General features: G+C 42.4%; 2 protein-coding genes across 2 annotated transcripts; both read right to left on the reverse strand.

The window, feature by feature from the left end:
• Window positions 1–686: 686 nt before the first annotated feature.
• Window positions 687–3309, reverse strand: LOC130377504 (protein adenylyltransferase SelO-like). Its single transcript, XM_056584653.1, has 6 exons — window positions 3143–3309; window positions 2896–2975; window positions 2738–2781; window positions 1731–1810; window positions 1415–1519; window positions 687–1242 (listed from the first exon to the last, which is right to left on the reverse strand). Exons 1-6 carry the CDS (start codon window positions 3233–3235, stop codon window positions 1156–1158), a joined length of 489 nt encoding a protein of 162 aa, XP_056440628.1. The 5' UTR covers window positions 3236–3309; the 3' UTR covers window positions 687–1155.
• A 1286-nt stretch (window positions 3310–4595) lies between these two features.
• On the reverse strand, window positions 4596–19702 carry LOC130377646 (B-cell receptor CD22-like). The gene is made up of 8 exons (XM_056584801.1): window positions 19582–19702; window positions 19187–19447; window positions 18662–18922; window positions 18124–18375; window positions 17901–18003; window positions 8425–8485; window positions 5230–5363; window positions 4596–5075 (listed from the first exon to the last, which is right to left on the reverse strand). The coding sequence occupies exons 1-8, from the start codon at window positions 19700–19702 to the stop codon at window positions 5033–5035; spliced, it is 1236 nt and encodes a 411-aa protein (XP_056440776.1). The 3' UTR covers window positions 4596–5032.
• Between the last annotated feature and the right edge of the window lie 291 nt (window positions 19703–19993).

Genomic DNA, 19993 nt, shown 5'->3' on the forward strand with positions numbered 1-19993 from the left:
ATAAATAAATATAAAGAGAAAAGTCGACTCTCTCTAGCTTTCAATTCAATCCTGTTATTTGTTAGTTTTAATCCGACTGTACATTACTTTGAAAGGATGAACCTCAGTTTTGTGATTTAGACCTCACTTGACCTCACTCCCAGAGGTCCACGGTGCAATGTTTTTTTTCACCACTGGGATGCTGACGGCGTTACCCGCCTACACAGACCTTACTCGATCTGGTTCCTGGCCCCTGAGAGTCTAAGCAGTGTCTCCAATTCAATGCAATGACTGTATAGGGGGTTAGACTCCCAGTGGAAACGTTCTGGGTTCAATAGCCTTCGTGTAGGCATCCTTGATCAGGATGCCAAACCCAAACCTGTACCTTAAAGACCTGTGTCTGAATACACTGGAGGCCGCTTTGGATGAAAGCGAATGCTCAATGACAAACGTGAGTAATTAATTTTAGCACCTTGCACATGTTTCAGCGATCAAAGCAACGCTTGGAAGAATCTTTTGGGGGAAATGAGCGACAGGTAGGCCTACTATTGTATATTTGTTGTTGAAGTATTTGAATGTATCTACATCAGCAAAGAAAGAAATAATAAAATACACCATGTTTCTATGATACCTTGGATCCAGTTAGATTTTATCAGAAAACATGATCTGTTCATGTGTTTTAATAAATTATAAAAAAATAAAATAAACATTTTAGGCTTCATGAGATTGCAGAGTGCTCTGGATAAACCTTCAGACATCTATAATTTTTTATTAAAATGTCTTCCTTAGACGCAATCAGGCCTTTCTTACTGTCTCCATGGTCAATTGACTGCTTATTGGCAGATTTTGATATGAACACAGGACATTGTACAGGATATATGAACACATGAAATGGGACAGGAATCTGGTGCCAAAAATCCTGCGGTGAAATCAACACATCATGACACAAGAAACAGACATTCACACGGTGTAGTAAAGTGTAAAATAATATCTGCAGGCTGATTTGATGGTGAGTTTTATTTTTGTTGTTTATGCGATTGGTATCAATATAGTCAACATAAAGATCCATTTCGCAAATTAATTAAGAATTTACCGTTTCATCTTCTCCTTAAATGTACACACATATTCCCTGTGGATGCTATGCTACGTTGCATGTTAGGGCACTTAGCATGCTAGCTAGCAGAGAGATTCGGACACAGAGCCTCTGATGCTCAGCCTACCCTGGGGAAGTAACGGATGAAAATATCCAAGTTCTCCATATTTCTGTCCAACAGGAAATAAAAGGGAGGGAATGATGAGTTCTCAGGTGGCTCTGACCTTTAAGTTTGAGGTCAGCTGACATTTTCAGAAACAAAAACTCTTGTAGTTTCATACACACAGATCTGTGTGTCTGAAACTATGACAGATGTTCTTCCAATCAGGAAGAGCAGCTGACCTTTAACCTCCGCCCCCACAGCGGAGGCCGCGCTGCATAGCCTGTCTCCTCTGCAGCGTCTTGCGCTATGAAGGGGTTCCCCAGAACATCATGTAACAGCACCACCTGGTGGTCAGAAGTGGAAAATACACTACATAGAATCATGCCATGCAAGATGGTAAAAACTGATACAATCTTGATACAAAAAAACACATGAAAACATAAGAATGTATCATCTTAAAGTAGTCATTCATGCCTATTTTTTTTAACAATATTGATGAATTCAAATCACAGACCGAACTGTATGGTCAAGAAGCTTCTGAAGCGTTTTACAAACCTCTGAAAAGTCGTTGGTCTCTGCCTTCCTGGTGGCCGACTCAGCCATCCAGTTCCTCAGGACGTACCTGGGGTTCACACCTGTGGATACATTCACAGCACTTTAGAAGGGGTGACCTTGAATCTTGGCGATTCAAAACTTTTATAGGAAGACATATGTCTTTTATAGTCGAGAAGCCGAAACTGTTGCCGGGTGACAGTGCAAACATACAAAAACTCGGCTTCTAGAAGGAAAAGCCTGGAAGTTATGCAATGTTTTCTTTGTGGGGCTGGCATAATGATTAGGTCTTCTGATGCAATCTGCTGTGTTATGTTTAAATAACACAAAATTATTGAGCACTATTGAGCCACAAAAATGTGTATCTCAAGTTAATCCATGATCAGTGGATGATGGGTCTAGCCTGATCAATCAGATTAGACGCTGAGAAATAATACTCGCGGATACTACCCGAGTTTACTCTCTTCTTTAAGCGTCTTTAAAATGGAATTCGGGGGGGGTACTTGTATTTAACTTTTTTGGTAAAGAAAATCAATAGTATAATGTTAAAATATAAATAAAATAATAACAGTCCTTCAACCAATCAGACCAACGATCGCAACAATCGCTTCCCTGTCGTCATTGTGTTAAACCAGCCAATAGCGCGCCAGGGGGAAAAACCAGCTTGGTGATTGGCTCTGGTAAAAGCGGATCGGAAACGGAAAGAAATGTATTGCCCTCCAGCCCCTGCTGAAGAGCGAATTCAAATCACCGCAGAACGGGCTGGGGGTACCCAGTCTAACACCGTAGCCTATCTCAACAATAACTGCATTTCATATATTTATTTTTATTTCAATATTTATACTTAAAAATAAAAAATAGAAATAAAAAATGAAGCGGAATCAATTTGTGGTGCTCAGTGTTGATTCTGTGGCGCTGCGCCACACATTGGTCTATGTATGGGAAACACTGCAGTTTCTTGAAAAATAAACCATATGTTGGGCTGAAATAGGGTGATTTGATGAACTTACTCTTCATCCGGTGCCGTCGATCCTCGTCATTATCGCCTTCCTGTCTGGAAAGACAGACCAAAAGGTCAAATCACAGAAAGTACAATCGAGACCAGCTAAACAATACGTTTGAGGAAGAGATGCAATGTTGAGAAGAGACATGACGTTGTCTTGCTCACCTGGCCAGCCTGAGCAGGTACAACCTCGACCAATCAGAGAACAGCTGGTGGGACGAGAGGTCATGAAGAGCCCACGTCACCTACAGAGAGAGAGGAGGCATCAAAATCCCTGCTCGCACAGTAATGGCAATTTGACAAGTTTAACAAAAATAATGCAACATTTTGACTTGCGTTGTATGTTAATAAAGTCTGGTGAGTCAGACAGACTGGGAGAGAAACAGGTAAGCGTGAGAACGTGATTGAGGACCTGAGTGAAGCCACCGCGGTGAAGCTGCTGCACTGACGCCTCGCTGAGCTGTCTGAAGGTCATGGTGAAGTCTGACCCCGTGTCCTCCATCATCTACCTCGCAGCCAATCCGAGGACATATACACACAAGCAGCCAATCAGAGGGTAGATATACACACAGCCAATCAGAGAGCAGATATACACACAAGCAGCCAAACAGAGAAGAGAGAGACTAATGATACAATTAATATTATACTTAAGCAATAGATCACGCCAGGCTGTGGTATGTGCTCATCATACCACTGTTATGGGCCGTTGTCCGGCCCCGACGCGCAGCGGAGGGCCGGCGACCCCCTTCACAGTGGTATAATGAGCACATGCCACTGACTGAAGTGATCTATTGCTTTTATACAACGGTTACTGTTATGGCGAAACGAAAGTCATAGACACACTACATTTAAAAAGAAACCAAGAAAGTCAAAGTAGCCGTTTTATTAAAGACTACCAAAAAGTAGTCCCTCCTGGCTGCCTTCAAAATGCACGACGGTCGCTATGCAACACACTTTAGCGTCCCTCCGAGAGAACGGTTGTAACGGTTTCCACTTCAAGGCGCGGAGTGATACTTTCACAAAATGATCGGGCGTCATAGCAGTTATGTATACGCTCATTATACAACAGTTAGGAACCAATCAGATCGCTGGATTTAGGCCCCCCGTTGTATAATTACACATAACCAATGGTGGTTATGCATACACACACACACACACACACACACACACACACACACACACACACACACACACACACACACACACACACACACACACACACACACACACACACACACACACACACACAATAGTGTGTCATGTCTGGTTACTTGAGTCTTACTTCTCAGAGGGTTGCTATCCCCAGGATGTGGGACAGCACAACTCTAGAGAACTACACTCATGTGTGGCTCAGTGAATTATAATTCAATTTCTCTCCCTCTCTCCACAATAAAAAAATATTGAAAATACCTGCAGTAAACAACCAGAAGAGCAGGAGCATGAGTGCTTTATGATATTGTTGGGAAGAAATCAGATACATTTTAACAAATTACCAAGTCATTTCCAGCATTGAATTTTGATCAAGTTGGTTGAGTATAAAAAATATAAATAAAAAGCAGGGCTCATTTTTATCTGATTTTTATCTTTCAATAATAATTTGTTCTATGGATCGTTATTTGCTTGATTACTAAAAATTGCATGAAAGATCCCTTATCTTACTAAACAGACATCTTTTCACAGTGATGGTGGGACCTGAGTAGAACGAATTGTATTGCTCTTAATCACAGTTACAGTCTCAAAGGGCTTCACAGGCCCACATTGTAGGATTCTAAATACTGGCTAAACGTATTGAAAACTCATATCAAAACATATACTTAATGTAGAAGTGTGTGTTACGACAAGCCCTACCTCAGGAGAACGTGACAATAGATGGAGTCAACCCATTAAAAGTAGTAATTTATTAAAGAAACGTTGAAATCAAAAAATATCAGAATGAGGGATGAAAAACATTTTTTTGTTAATGTAAGCATTACGTAAGGTCAAAGATCCAATGAGATTGGATACCGAAATTTTCACGTTGATCTATTAATATATATACAATTGATTAATGTAGCGCAATAATGGTGATGAAAATCACAGGATCACCATACTCAAATATATATACCATTAATAAGATGCAAAGATCCCATATTTATGATAGAGAAGTGGAAAACAGAAGAAAACAGCCTTAGGATGTTCAGCAAACAATCAGCCATCCTATTGTCCTGTTTCAACTGGATGAATCAGACACTATATTCAGTAACACTATTTAAATGCTGCTGCCCTTACTGGTTCACACTCTGGGGTGTTTATTTGACGGCGCTTACAGCTCTGAGGTTCCTCCCATCTCCGTCTGGTCCTCGTCCCTGAAAGAAAACAGAGGAGATATGAACTTCTGTCTCCCTGTAAAGCAGATCCATTAAGTTACAAAACATAGAGTCTATGTTGTCCACAGAGTAAAGGGCCTCATCTGTGTGATCTGATTGGACACAGGAGCAAGCCAATCAGTGAGTTACTTACTGGTTGTCTGAGGAGGAGGTGTGGATGATGGCACAGTGATGGCCATCCTGCTCTTCTATTGGTTCTCTCTGTGCTGCATGAGCCAAGCGATTGGTCAGAGCTGGGACATTTTCATACACAGGAACAGGAAGTAGCTGATGGAGAATGAGGACAGAAGAGAACATTTAACACAACACTTTACACTTCCTGAACACAGTAATGAAGCTCATGTGTTTCTGGTTCATTAAGAGCCGTTTGGTGGTTCCTATTGGTCCCACCATGCATTTTAGCAAAAATCCCATTGTCAAGTCGTGACTCTTAAATCAGAGATGAATTCCACTGAAATCTATTAGTGGAAAAGCACAGAAGACCTGACAATGTTGCTGAAGCACCATGGTAATGTGGCACAGCAAGTAACCAGGAGCTGTTCTATTATTAATATCATACATATGGTTTAGCTTCAGCTGGTTCACATGATGCCCCTGGAGGAGACTGGCATGTTTAAACTCCTGGGATCCTATGTGTGTTCTTTGAAAGGCATTTAAGATGTATCTGATTACATTGTTCTGAATAACCTTCACAATTTTTTTTAGTTTCTGTGATGAACCAGTGTACCAGGGCCCTCCTTCCCGAAAGCATCGTTAGCCTAAGTTGATCGTGAAGTGCGTCGTACGAGCATCGTTTAGTTTTCACACCTTTTCCCGAAAGCATCGTTGGTAACGAATGACGTGAAAACGCTCATAGCCAGCGAGGACTCCAGGGTTACTCTTAGGATGCTAAGAGCATCGTTAGCCTACTATAGCCTCAGTGGCTTCACCAGCGGACATTCTGTGTATTGGATGCGTTTTATTAAAACACATCCAATACCACGGAATGCCCAGCTGGCGCGATTTCGCAACCAAAAACAGTGGTTACCGTCGATATATTACTCCTAGATTACTGATGTAAACATCAAAGCTAGAGACATGTTAGAAGTCAACAACAACATAATTTAGTGCAGCAATTTAAAATTCCAAAAATACATGCGCAGCCAAAAATCTATTAATCAAACGCCACGTCACAAGGCATATAATAAAATCAAATGATTCCATTGCTCTTGTGTCGGAGGTCGCTTGGAGCTGCACTTGCTTTCTCCCTCAGATTTTAGTTCAACCATCGTGGTTAAAATATCCTCATATTGATCAATGACAGAAGACATAGGCTACTGTAGACATCATGCTGAGACCAGCGGGTGTCGGAGAATTTCTGCAGGCGTTTTTTGTTGCAATTGTTTGCATTAAGCACTGTAGGCGCTTCGGTGAGGCTGGAGTTGATTATTTATTGGACCGTGTCTAGACACTAACGAACATCCCTGACCATAGTTAATTGCGTTTGTAGTCTATACTCAGACGTGAACTCATTATTGCATGCGGGTGTCTTCATTCATAAAAAAATTAAAACATTCGGGAGTATGCAATAATACAAATTATTCTAAAGAGGTCTAGCAGGGCAGGGCTCGAAAAACTCCAGGCAATGATTTCCAGACCCACCGAGTGGCATTGGACAGTAAGTACGTCAATCAAACGGTCGTACAGCACCCCCCCTTCCCCCCGCACGTGACCCCTTCGTGCACGTACTCAAAGCTCGTGACCCAGAGCAAGCTTCTGTTTGTTGTTATCCTGCGGTAGCTACTGGAGCTAGCTAACTAGCTAATGGCTCGCTCTCGCGCATCTGTGTTCGCGCTCGTGCATGATTGCGCGTCCATGTACTTGGAATGGGTGGAGTCAGAATCAGCGTTGAAGGAGAGGGGGTAGGACCATTTGAGTTGTGTATTTTCAAAATCTGCTGTTGTTTCGCAAATCCCATACACAATTGACATTCTTACTGTCCAATGCCACTCGGTGGGTCTGGAAATCATTGGCTGGAGTTTTTCGAGCCCTGCCCGTTCCACAGATGATTGACTTGTTTAATTTTCATTTCAGTACTTCTAACTCAGTGGCTGTAAGTGGGTTATGATAAGGATTTCAAGTAATTTTGCAAAAATGGCCAAAAAAGAGAATCCCATACCCAACCTTTAACGAGGAGTTTCAGAAAACGCTCCATAGAAATCAGGATGGTTCGCAAGATCCATCGTGAGAATGATCGTACGAGCGAAGATCCATCGTTATCGGGAAACGAGGCCCAGGCTTGGCATGCACAATCATTATGGCACTGAATAAAGGCTATAAGCAACAGTTCTCTAACTCTTAATTAAATTATTTAGAGTGGCAACAGAAGAATGCTAACCAGGTCACCAGATAATCATTTGTTGATTGTCGCTCCAAGATAAGGGACGTAGATCTAACAGGACCATTCCAGTGTAATCTTCTCTGATGCTTTCCATCTTTATATCATAATAAACAAGTTGAGTGAGACAAGTGTCTGCGTAATGTGTCTTCTTGAACCAGACTGTAGACAGATAGTCCGTGCTTCCTGTGCTGACTTGCTGTCCTGCTCAAAACTCCCATAGATAGGGGGACCATTATTTCCAGAGCTAAAAGCCAACTCTGAGACAAAGGCAAAGCCCCAGTAGTGAAGTGTTGAAGTGATGAGATGGAATACGATCAGTGTTTAAATGGACGTTAATCTATTTTATCATTGTTTAAATAGATCATCCTGAAGTTAATTTGCTTTGGGGTTCACAAAAATGTTCATTACCTGCATTTTTTAAAAAGCACGCTTGGTTTTAGCTTGCCTGATTTCTAAGGTTCTTTACGGATCGTTAATCATGCACGTTTTTAAATTTCTAAAATATCACCAGTAATCCATGTAGCTGTCTTCTGTTTTTAATCATTTTGTATCAAAGCAGTTCAAGAACTAACCAAAAAATATTTGAAAATAACCCATGCTATATCTACATCGTCACAATTTAGTTCACCTGACCAATCCTGCTCCCTTCATGTGCGAATAAATCACACTTTTGAGGAACGCTTCAGAAAACACATGATGCACATATAGGATTTGACGTACGAAAGAAAATAGCTTAGCTTGTGATCTCTAAAGCCAATGTTTAAAACACCTGACATTTACCCGAAACAATCATAAAATCTATAAATTATGCTCTATTCCATTGGTTCTCAAACTGTGTTACGCGTACAACTAGTGGAACGCGTGCGCTATTCAGTGGTACGCAAAGGAATTCATTCTGTGTGTCTTAGTAAAGGATGGGTTAGTAATAAAAGGCCTCCTGTGTCTCACCTCCTCCACGGTATCTGGCCTTCCTCCCTGTCCACATGCTTTACTGGAGGCCCTCTTTCTTCTGGAGAGGAGAACAGAAAGATGAAAAAGCAACAGCAGAAGTGAAGGAATGGAAAACAAGAAAGAGTGAATATCTCACCTCATCCAGAGGAAAACGAGGAGGAGTACGGTGACCACTGAGACAACAATGCCTCTCACAGCTACTTTTGTTGTTGATGATGATGTCTTCCATGCAACATCAGTCGATTTCAAACACTGAATACAAACTACAACATAAATAGGCCAATGTTTAACTGTGTGCCTGTGTTGAAGGTGTGTGTGTGTGTGTGTGTGTGTGTGTGTGTGTGTGTGTGTGTGTGTGTGTGTGTGTGTGTGTGTGTGTGTGTGTGTGTGTGTGTGTGTGTGTGTGTGTGTTTTCAAAATTACTAATTACCTTTAATTAACAGAAAGGTGGAATTACGAAATCCGATTGCATTATGTGCTTGGCAGTAATAGTTTCCTCCAAGCTCAGATGTGATATTAGGGATGGTGTAGTTCTGTCCTGATGCTTTCACTGAGTCTTCCTGTTCCTTGAACCAGGTGTAATTAACAACTGTGTTGGCATCACTTCTGCAGCTCAGAGTCACTGAACTGCCCTCCTCTATTTCACCAGAGGGACTCACGGTCACCAAGGGGGTCTTTGGAGCGTCTGTTATGAACACAAAATCATCAGTGTTCTTCCTGAAGTTTTGAAGCCATGTTTAGTATTAAGTAAGGTGCCAGTATGTTACAGAATATATTTTTTATACTAATAAAACACAACTACATATCTACTGCCAATCTGGAGACACTAATGTGGACAAGATTCAAATATTTATTTTATAACATCTGTAATATGATGTTAAATATATGTTGTACTCACATTTCACGGTTATATAGATCAACTCAGATTTTGTCCTTAGCTCAGTCTGAACTAGACAGTAGTATTTTCCCGAGTCTGAAGACAGGATGCTTCCAAAGATGTGCTGTGGTCCCTGGTTCATCTTTCTGGAGGAACGATCTGTATCAACCTTAAACCAGGTGTACTTAGCTGCTGGGTTGGCATCACTGCTGCAGCTCAGAGTCACTGAACTGCCCTCCTCTATTTCACCAGAGGGACTCACGGTCACTGAGGGGGTCTTTGGAGCGTCTGTTAACAGTTACATTTCATTATAATCATATTAATTTAATCATTAATACCGGCAGTTTGAGTCCATCTACCGATAGAGTGAGGAATGTATTTAGGCTATGTGTGTGTGTGTGTGTGTGTGTGTGTGTGTGTGTGTGTGTGTGTGTGTGTGTGTGTGTGTGTGTGTGTGTGTGTGTGTGTGTGTGTGTGCGCGCGCGCGCGCGTGCGTGCGCGTAATGTATGTACATTTAGCAGACGCTTTTATCCAAAGAGACTCACAATAAGTACATTTGTCATAAGAAGTGAAACAATCTATCGCCGTCGGAACAGTGAAGATGTTCATAGAACCAGGTGCAAGTACAAAAACAATCGCTAGGCTAACAGATTCCCCGTACACAGCAGTGATAGCAGCTACTGCAGATGCTACACATATGTAAGTATGACCTCTGTATATCTCTAGGACTGTTCATCTGATCTACTTCATGCTTGCCGTGCGTATTGCTGAGAGCTGAGGATGTGCAGTGTTGACTTATTTGGACACACGACGCGTTCAACATTAACACACTTTGAGCTAAACTGTGCAGCAGTGGGGTGGGGCTTCAGGGCTCAGCAGTTCACTTGGTCACTGTACTTGGATGCTGGATACACAACCGTTATATTAGTCTAACAATAACTAGAAGTGTCTCTGTATGTCTGCATGTCCTTCGATCAACTTCTCTTTTCGTGTTACGGAGAACACAGGAAGTGCCGTGTCGAGTGTGAAGTATTTTAAAAGAGTGACGTTCGATAAAGCTGCTAGCAGCAATACAGGAGGCCAAGCGATCGGCCCGTTCTGCAGAGGCTCGTTTTGAACGGGCTCTGCACTAGTTCATGGTAACATGTAGTTCAGTACCCTAAAGGGTCCATTACATCTGGTATCATGTCCGTGTACGGTGGAGGGGACTTTTCAGAACAGGCCCGTTTTGAATAGGCTCTGCAGTCATTCATAGTAACCATTGTTCTGTACTCTAAAAGGTCCATTACATCTGGTATCATGTCAGTGTACGGTGGAGGGGACTTACACACTAAAGGAGAGGTGACACGTTCGTATCCTTTAACAGCACATGAATAGCTGTCCCTAGACTGAATGTAGGCCCAGTACTTCACTCCCTGTCCTACATTCTGTCCATTCCTGAACCAGATGTAGGGAGGGTCACCAGCTAGATCACACATACTGTGACACTCCAGCTCTGCCCAGGTAGGACTGGTAGGGTAAAAAAAGGACACCTTCACCTGGAGGTCTTGGTGTGAGAACAAGTTACAAACAATTATAAAAAAAAGTGTACAATAAGAAAACACACACAAACACACATGCACATACACACAAAATCATACACACACAAACACATATTTTTACACACAAACACACTCACACATCTTATGCACACGCACAAACATACACATAAATACACACACACACACACACACACACACACACACACACACACACACACACACACACACACACACACACACACACACACACACACACACACACACACACACACACATACATTAGACTCATCATAGTTTACCTGTTACAGATAACCTCACTCCAGGGTCACCAGTATATTCCCCACTTGGTTTGTTTGTTGTGAACCTAAACTTGTAGACAGCAGAGTCACTCTGTCTCAGGTCTTTGATTCTCAGGGAACATGTTCCATGACATCTGGACCCATTACAGCTGACCTCTCCACAGCTGTATCCAACACGACCTGTATAGTCTGCATCCCCTCGCAGATCAACGGGCTTATCGTTGGATACTTTAGTAAACCACAGTGTTCTGACTGTGGTAGGGCGGTACTGTACGTTGTCAGGGTATTCATAAGTGCAGATGATGTCAACCGTTGCTCCTCTTAAAGCACAGACATTACTAGATGAGTACGTAACTCTCCAGTCATCATTACCCTGAAGCACTGTGAAAAAACAAACACATCTCATTGAGAATGAACAAGACACAGAGGTTCACCTGATGAACAGATCAGAAGATACATAAAGAGATGGAAGCTGGTGGGTGGAGATGGAAACTACAGATACATGCTGACCACTGAGCTGTGAGAAGAACGTTCCAGAACATCATGTGACACCAGTGAAGTAGCCAGGGGGGTATAGAGTTCAGACCCCCCCTTAAATGCAAAATGTATTATACATATTATGCTACACTAACTGAATAACATACACTAACAGTTAATGAATAATGGTAGTGTTTCTCTAAAGACCTCGGCCCTATGGTCTATGTGCTTCTGTTTGAGCGATGTGACTATAAGCTTACAAATTACTTAGATGTGGAGGCAAGGAATATAGAGTAGATGGGAGGAGGAGAGGAGACAAGGATAGGATTGAAAACAAGGGCTTGAAGTGGGAATAGTGGCAAGGAGACAAGGTAAGGAGGTGAAAAGAGTGGAGACATGGAAAAGAGTGGAGTAGTGACAAGAAGGAGGAGAGGATAGGAGAATAAGAGAGGAGAGCAGGAGAGAGGAGAGAAGACGATGAGAGGAGAGCAGGGAGACAGGAGAGAGGAGGGAGGACATGAGATGGCATGCAGTGTCTACCGTATCACTGAATCAGAATTTTAACGTTGCAGAAGATTTCATGCATAAATCATCATTAATAGAATAAATGGGGGAACAATATTAGCTTTTGACAAGTTGTTTTTTAAAAAAAGTATGAAAATAACTAAATAAACCCTTCGATGATGTAAATAGTTCAGGATTGACTAGCAACCAGGAAATACCCCACATATCTCAAATGAGTATTGTTATCTTAAAAGCAATACTTTCAATACAAGAGGCTGTATACAACTTGCAATGAAGTGGTATTTTCCAAATACTAATGAACCATAACTGTAGTATGTAAAGTGGACCGTTCTCCATTATAGTGCTTTGTTAACCAAACACTGCGTTCTAGAGGGTGATTCTTTAATGTTCTATTTACTATTATTCTATCTTCAACATGCTGTGGTTTCACCCTCTCCTTATTCCAGTTGCTTGGTTTTCATGTTATTGAAAATGTTCAACTAAATGTTAACAACATAAATGAACCAACCTGGTACTGACAGAAGGAAAGCTAGAAATCCTCTTGCTGCTGATCTTAAATTCATAGTGAGTCCTATCTTCTCTCACTATGTTGTTCTGGGGGATTCTTAATCACACTTGCACGTAGAAAATACAATGAAAGTTAATGCAAGGAAAAATCTCTGAATTATATTTGTTATCGATAGAGATAAAAGTTAAAAGTTACTGTAGAGGAGGAAGCTGGTCTGACATCTAGTCTGTGGTTCCAGTTAATGCAGCGAGCTGAACAGAAAACAAACATTGAAAGACTTCCTCCGCTTAACACCTTCACACGCAGCACAATGAACAGAAGCCTGGTAACCACTGGCATATAATCACCTCTAAAACCTTTACAATCTTCTGTCCTTCTCCACCTTACTCACATATGTGCATGCAGGCAGGTGAACACAAATACACACAGATTTACAAGCACACACACACACACACACACACACACACACACACACACACACACACACACACACACACACACACACACACACACACACACACACACACACACACACACTATAGTGTGTCAACGTTTCCCCTCTGGCTTACCTCTCATGCTATACCCAGGATGTGGGAAAGCACAGCTCTAGAGAGAACATCAAGCACTGTGTTCCCCAGATCCCTTTTCTTTGTAAACAATAGTTTTCACATACCTGATTTCCATCATTTGACATTCATAAAGTAAAGCAACCCTTTGTCAAAACCGAAAACACGGAAGATCCAACTAAACTAAATCCGTGGGCTTTCCTCTCACCAGAAGCTGGGTGACCTTCAACACCCTACCAGGACTAGGTCCATACTTTACCACATCAATGCAATTACTCTTGGAGGAGGCAGATTAATAAGGGTTTCTTTACTTTGGCAAACTGGAAAGATGCTGAAAAGATGACCACAGATTGACCAAAGCTCCAGAGAGAAGAACACTCATGTGTTCACTAGTGAAATTATGATAAATCAGAACTCTAGAGAGAAGAATGTGTTCACTATGAATTACAGGTTCCTTGGAGACATCATGTAATGGTTCCTAACAAATCCCTTTAAACGTGTTGTCTCTCCAAAACAACCCATTGCAAAGTAAAATGAAAAATTAGATCTCCTTTCTATCACATTAACATGATCTATTTTGCTTTAGTCAAGGCCAAAGAGAGATTTGATTAACTTTGTCATCCATCTCAATTGTCACTGCTGAGAAATCACCATAGTTCAGTCTCACAATGATCTTTGTGAGTTCTCTACATTTTATTACAGGTATTTCATGCCTAGAGTCTCTCAAAATTTGTCTCAATACAATACCAATATTGCTGGATGCAATGCCTCAATTATACAAATCAAATGTGATGTATATATATGTTTTATATGGTTATCAACAATGAACAACTTACAGAACCTTTAGTTAATTTCACACAGAATTCATGTAACTTAATGTACCACATGGATCACCATTGAGTACATGCCTAAAACCTCTCAATTGTTTTTGAAATGAGCCGCAACAAAAAGGCCAGGCATAGATGTCATGTTAAAGAAAACGACTTTGCCCAATACATTCTCAAGGGAAACCACGATTTTGTGGACAGTTTTCAAATAGGGGCACAACATGAAAACATGTGCCATATGTTACAGTATTGTGAAGAAAATGTTTTACTTGCAAATACATTAAATGCCAGGTTTGCACCATATTACTCAGAGGTAAAGAAAAACTCAATCTGTTTTGGAATGAATGCGCTGACCAGCATGTTTTTCCATTGTAGAGGTGTACTGCCTCCCATTGGAGTTCACCTAATGCTCTCATTAGGTTTGTTCTCGACAATGCACTAGCTCTATGTATCTTTGTTTTAATTGGCATCGTTAAAGATATGCTTTAATTTTATTTTTTATTTTCATTTTATAAGATGCTGTGTACATACATCTACTGATGCCTCTGGACACATCATGTGCCTGGAATCATCAGACGTTTCGGGTCTTTTAACATAATACGCCCTCCTCCATGTGATCAATCCAGGGCTGATCAGACTCCAGCTTGTGTTGAGATGGCTAGCTAGCTATCATGGCTCCATGGCTCTCCTCTTTTGAGCCACAGCCATCTTGAGGGCCTCTCTGCCGCATCGCTGGTACTGTGGATGGCTCTCCTCATTCTCTCTCCCCCTCGATGCCCAAACAGCTGAATGCTCTGGCCAGGGAACAGGCTGCAAACCCCTGCATCCAACCTCCTCCGGGAGACACCTTGCTCTCCAACCAGCCTGCTGACTGTCAGAGGGACCAGTCCCGCGTCCTTGGATAGCTTCCTCTCAAAGGCTTCTTCCAGGCGGTCTTCCCATGGGATGGTCAGCTCCAGCAGCACTACTTGCTTGCTAGACTCAGACACAAGGACAATGTCTGGTCGCAGGGTGGTGACTGCAATGTGGCCGGCGAAACTTCAGCTGATGCTCAAGATCCACCAACAGCTGCCAGTCTTTTGCAGGGGTTAGGATTCATGCACATGTTCTTCCGGCAAGGGTTTACTGCTCCCCAGCTCTGACAAAGGTCATAGTTTTCTTGGAGGGTCGGAACCGTTTTGCCAACACAAGTCCTTAGCTGATGACTTCAGCGATGGTCTTAAGAACCTGATCATGCCTCCAGCGGTACCGTCCATCTCCAAGTACCCTGGTGCAGCTGCTGAGGATTAGTTCAAGGATTCCTCGCTTAGAACACAACGGGCATGCTGGTGTCTCCCCTAAGCCCCATGTGTGCAGGTTTGTTGGGTTTGGAAGCACATTATATACTGCCTGGATGGGGAATTTAATGCGGTGAGGCTCGGCTTTCCACAGCTCAGCCCAAGTTACTTTCCTATCAACCCCGTTCTCCCATCTTGTCCAAGCTCCCTGTTGCTTCATTCCGTATGTGTTTGTTATTTTCCCGTATTTTGTTCTGCTTATTTGACTCTCTGTGCGCTGTGTAATTTATGATTTGATGTAAAGATAATGTCATGATTTCTGTTATACTGTGTTTGTTTATCTGTATAGTTTTCAAGGTAAAGTTGGAGGAAAAGTCTTCAATAAAACAAGTTGCAAGGAAACCAATTGTGTCTGCCCAGTGCTCCTGGTCATCAGGAAGTCTAGTAAAAGCCACCTGGGTGGCGTGCACTAACAGACATTGCTTTATACAGTAAATGATTTCATTCTTAATTGGTTCTCACATTTCTTTGTTATTCATTTGTGGAAAGCTATAGACAGAGGCAATTCTGCAAAATAATGTTTAAGTGCAGCCAGTAGATGGCTAAGATGGTAAGCTAACCAAGCCAGGCAGGTATTATCCCTTAAAGGGGACATATTATACAACCAGGTGTGAGTGTGATTAGCCTTACAAGCCGTTTCGAAAATCTGCCCCATATGACATCACTAGTGGGCGTGTCCACCTAGATCTGTGCTGGATAGAGCAGTCTAACAGCCTACCCAGTGGATTGAAGTAAACGTTGCTCATCTATCCAACACAGATCTAGATGGACACGCCCACTAGTGATGTCATATGGGGCAGATTTTCAAAACGGCTTGTAAGGCTGATCACACTCACACCTGGTGGTATAATATGTTCCCTTTAAGACCTCCCCTCACAGGTGCAGTACATCCTGGTAACCAGCAGATGGTACCGCTAAGACCTCCCCTCACAGGTGCAGTACATCCTGGTAACCAGCAGGTGGTAGCGATGAAGCAGAGCTATATCCTCAAGAGCACGAGGCCCTGGATAAAATGTGGCCTCGCTGGGGCCATCACAAGTGGAACAGACACAATCAAGTAATTAAGTCAAATAAATCAGGTCAGGAATGAGCTATAGTGGCAAGTATTCATTCCATGTAATTCATTTCCATAGGACATGCAACCAGCATATTGTCCTGTTAAACTAAATGGATGAGACACTCTACCTAGTACCACTATTTAAATCCTGCTGCCACAACTGTTTCAATATCTGGGGTGTTTTGACGGTGCTGTACAACTCTGAAATTTCTGCCGCCTCTGTCTGGTCACTCTCTCTGAAAAGAAGACAGAACTTCAGTCACCCTGTGAAACAGACCAATTGGGTTGATAAAGTCTGAAAACAAGAGTTCCTCTTTAGAAATACCAAGAGAAGCTTACCCAGGGACAGCGTTTGGTCTCTTAATGTTGACCACAGAATAAAAGACAGCATCTGCTTGGTCTGATTGGACATTAGGGCCAACCCAACAGCGAGGAACTTCCTGGTTCTCTGAACGAGAGGTATGGATGCTGGCATAGTGATGGTCATCCTGCTCTTCTATTGGTTCTGTCTGTGCTGCAGGAGCCAAGTGAGTGGTCAGAGTTGAGACGTTTTCATACAGAGGACCTGGTAGTGGCTATCGGGAGCAAGGACAAAAGAATACATTTAGAAAACAGTTTGCACTTCCTGAAGACAGTCCTGAAGGTCTTGCTTTTCTGGTTCATCTAGAGACCATTGGTGGTGACTAGTGGTCCCATCATGAAGGCTGCTGTAAGCCTCACTCACTTACTGCAAGCTTTTCACCATCTGTTGAGCTCCTAAAACCATTTTTTATCTCTGAACAACATCTTAATTAAAAAATAAAAAAATAGACGTCAGTGCTTCCCAGATTCCCCAGTCTTGCCATTCTGCTCACTGGCAGAAATCTCCCCAGATCTCCCCCTGGATCTCACCCTTTAAGCAAACATGACTTTGTAAAGTTGTGACTCTTAAATCCGAGACTGATTGTTCTACTATGTCATGTCCTCGTCAATGAATGTATATTTCTGAGCAACACTTTGATGAGTCCAAGACAGCGGACATCAATCTACTACGGATTGATGTGGAAGTGGAGGAACCAGAGACGTCGGAGAACCCGACACAGTCGTTTGAGATTCATAATATGGTCTGGGGATCACTGCCGCGGGGCACCACACGGGTACTGTAATGTACAGTCTCTCGTAGCGATAGGGCTGGGGCAACAGAGATGGACAGTCACTCAGGAAACAACTAGAAGTCTCTTGTGTGGCCACAGGGTCTCGGTGTGGTGTGCTGTGGACTCAGGGTATTTCCATTGTGTGTCTTAGTAAAGGATGGGTTAGTAATAAATGGCATCCTGCGTCTCACCTCCTCCACAGTATCTGGCCTTCCTCCCTGTCCACGTGCTTTACTGGAGGCCCTCTTTCTTCTGGAGAAGAGAACAGAGAGGTGAAGAAGCCACAGGACAAATGAAGGAATGTGAAACGAGGAAGATATCTTACCTCATCCAGAGGAAGACGAGGAGGAGTACGGTGGCCAGTAGGACAGCAATGGTTGTTACAGCTACCATTGCTCGATGAGAAGATGATGATGATGATGATGTCACTGGAACATAGTCAGTTGATTTCAAACACAGATGGTAAAATGCAACATAAATAGGAAAAAGTTTAACTGTGGGCCTCAGACTATTTAAAAGGTGTGTGTTTCTTTTAAATTAGAAATTACCTTGGATTAACAAAAAGGTAGCATTATGAAGTCCGATTGCATTATGGGCTTGGCAGTAATAGTTTCCTCCATGCTCAGATGTGATATTAGTGATGGTGTAGTTCTGTCCTGATTCTTTCATTTCTTCATGTTCCTTGAACCAGGTGTAGTTAGCTGCTGGGTTGGCATCACTGCTGCAGCTCAGAGTCACTGAACTGCCCTCCTCTATTTCACCAGAGGGACTCACGGTGACTGAGGGGGTCTTTGGAGCATCTGTCATGAACACAAAATAACAGTATCCATCCTTAAGTTATGAAACTGCAATAAGAATAATAATGGATTGAATATATCTAGTGCTTTTCTAGACACTGAAAGACGCTTTACAGGGAAGGGGGACCTCACTAACCACCACCAGTGTGTAGCACCCACTTGGGTATACTAGTATAATAAGTGAGTCAATGTTGTTTACAGGCAAGCAGTAATACATGAATACCAGCTCTACATTTTAAAGACAAGATATAGAAAAGATGTTAACATATTAGTCCGATATTCAACTCACACTGGACATTAGTGAATAGCAAGTTAGAGCTCAGTTGTCCGTATTTGTTCTCTGCGTGACAGCGGTACGTTCCTCTGTCTTCAGGGTGGACTGAGGGGAAGGTATGAGGTTGACTTGGTCCCCAGGGCAGAGGTTGGTTGTTCTTGAACCAGGTGTACTCAGCTGCTGGGTTGGCATCACTGCTGCAGCTCAGAGTCACTGAACTGCCCTCCTCTATTTCACCAGAGGGACTCACGGTCACTGAGGGGGTCTTTGGAGCGTCTGTCAGGAACACCAAATAACAATATCTATCCTTAAGTTATGAAACTGCAATAATAATAATCATGGATTGAATTCATGTAGTGCTTTTCTAGACACTCAAAGACGCTATACAGTGAAGGGGGACCTCACTAACCACCGCCGGTGTGTACAAGTTATAAGTGATTCATAGTTGTTTACAGGAAAGCAGTAATACAATACCAGTTCTACATTTTAAAGACAAGATATAGAAAAGGTGTTAACATATTAGTCCGATATTCAACTCACACTGGACATCCATGAATATTGAGTTAGAGCTCAGTTGTCCATATTTGTTCTCTGCGTGACAGCGGTACGTTCCTCTGTCTTCAGGGCGGACTGAGGGGAAGGTGTGAGGTTGTCTTGGTTCCCAGAGCAGAGGTTGGTTGTTCTTGAACCAGGTGTACTCAGCTGCTGGGTTGGCATCACTGCTGCAGCTCAGAGTCACTGAACTGCCCTCCTCTATTTCACCAGAGGGACTTGAATTAATATACACGTGTTTAGGCCCATCTGGAGACACATAGAAACATGTAAAATAATATGCACATTTAAATTCATGACAGTATTAACGAAAATGAAGATCCCATTGTGGTGAGGTTTGGGTTCACAATTAATGTTGAAGTTTGGGATTATGTTTTACTCACATTTTACGTTAATAGAGATGAAAAAACATTTATCCCCTAGCTTATTCTGAGTGTCACAGCGATATCGTCCAGAGTCGGAAGATAGGATCCGCCTAAAGATGAGCTGTTGTCCCTGGTTCATGTACCTGGAGGAACCATCTCTATTAACCTTGAACCAGGTGTACTCAGCTGCTGGGTTAGCATCACTGCTGCAGCTCAGAGTCACTGAACTGCCCTCCTCTATTTCACCAGAGGGACTCACGGTCACTGAGGGGGTCTTTGGAGCATCTGTTAACAGTGAACCTTTAATTAATTACATAAAATGCCAGGGTTTTTGGCCCATTCATAGTAAATATTCATGTAGTTCTTTACCCTAAAAACCTTAAAGGTTGTCTGCATCTGGTATCATGTCAGTGTACTGTGGAGTGGACTT

Source organism: Gadus chalcogrammus, chromosome 23, assembly GCF_026213295.1.
Source record: "Gadus chalcogrammus isolate NIFS_2021 chromosome 23, NIFS_Gcha_1.0, whole genome shotgun sequence".
NCBI lineage: Eukaryota > Metazoa > Chordata > Actinopteri > Gadiformes > Gadidae > Gadus > Gadus chalcogrammus.

What these genes read in the sequence shown, in the direction of transcription:
- LOC130377646 (XM_056584801.1), bottom strand. Translation starts at nt 19,702, where the DNA reads ATGAACCAGGGACAACAGCTCATCTTTAGGCGGATCCTATCTTCCGAC. An exon ending in GCTATTCACTAATGTCCAGT is followed by an intron (nt 18,376 to 18,661) that starts GTGAGTTGAATA and finishes TGTTCATGACAG; the next exon opens with ATGCTCCAAAGACCCCCTCA. An exon ending in CTCGTCTTCCTCTGGATGAG is followed by an intron (nt 8,486 to 17,900) that starts GTAAGATATCTT and finishes TCTCCTCTCCAG; the next exon opens with AAGAAAGAGGGCCTCCAGTA.
- LOC130377504 (XM_056584653.1), bottom strand. Translation starts at nt 3,235, where the DNA reads ATGATGGAGGACACGGGGTCAGACTTCACCATGACCTTCAGACAGCTC. An exon ending in TACCTGCTCAGGCTGGCCAG is followed by an intron (nt 2,782 to 2,895) that starts GTGAGCAAGACA and finishes CTGTCTTTCCAG; the next exon opens with ACAGGAAGGCGATAATGACG. An exon ending in TCGACGGCACCGGATGAAGA is followed by an intron (nt 1,811 to 2,737) that starts GTAAGTTCATCA and finishes ATGTATCCACAG; the next exon opens with GTGTGAACCCCAGGTACGTC.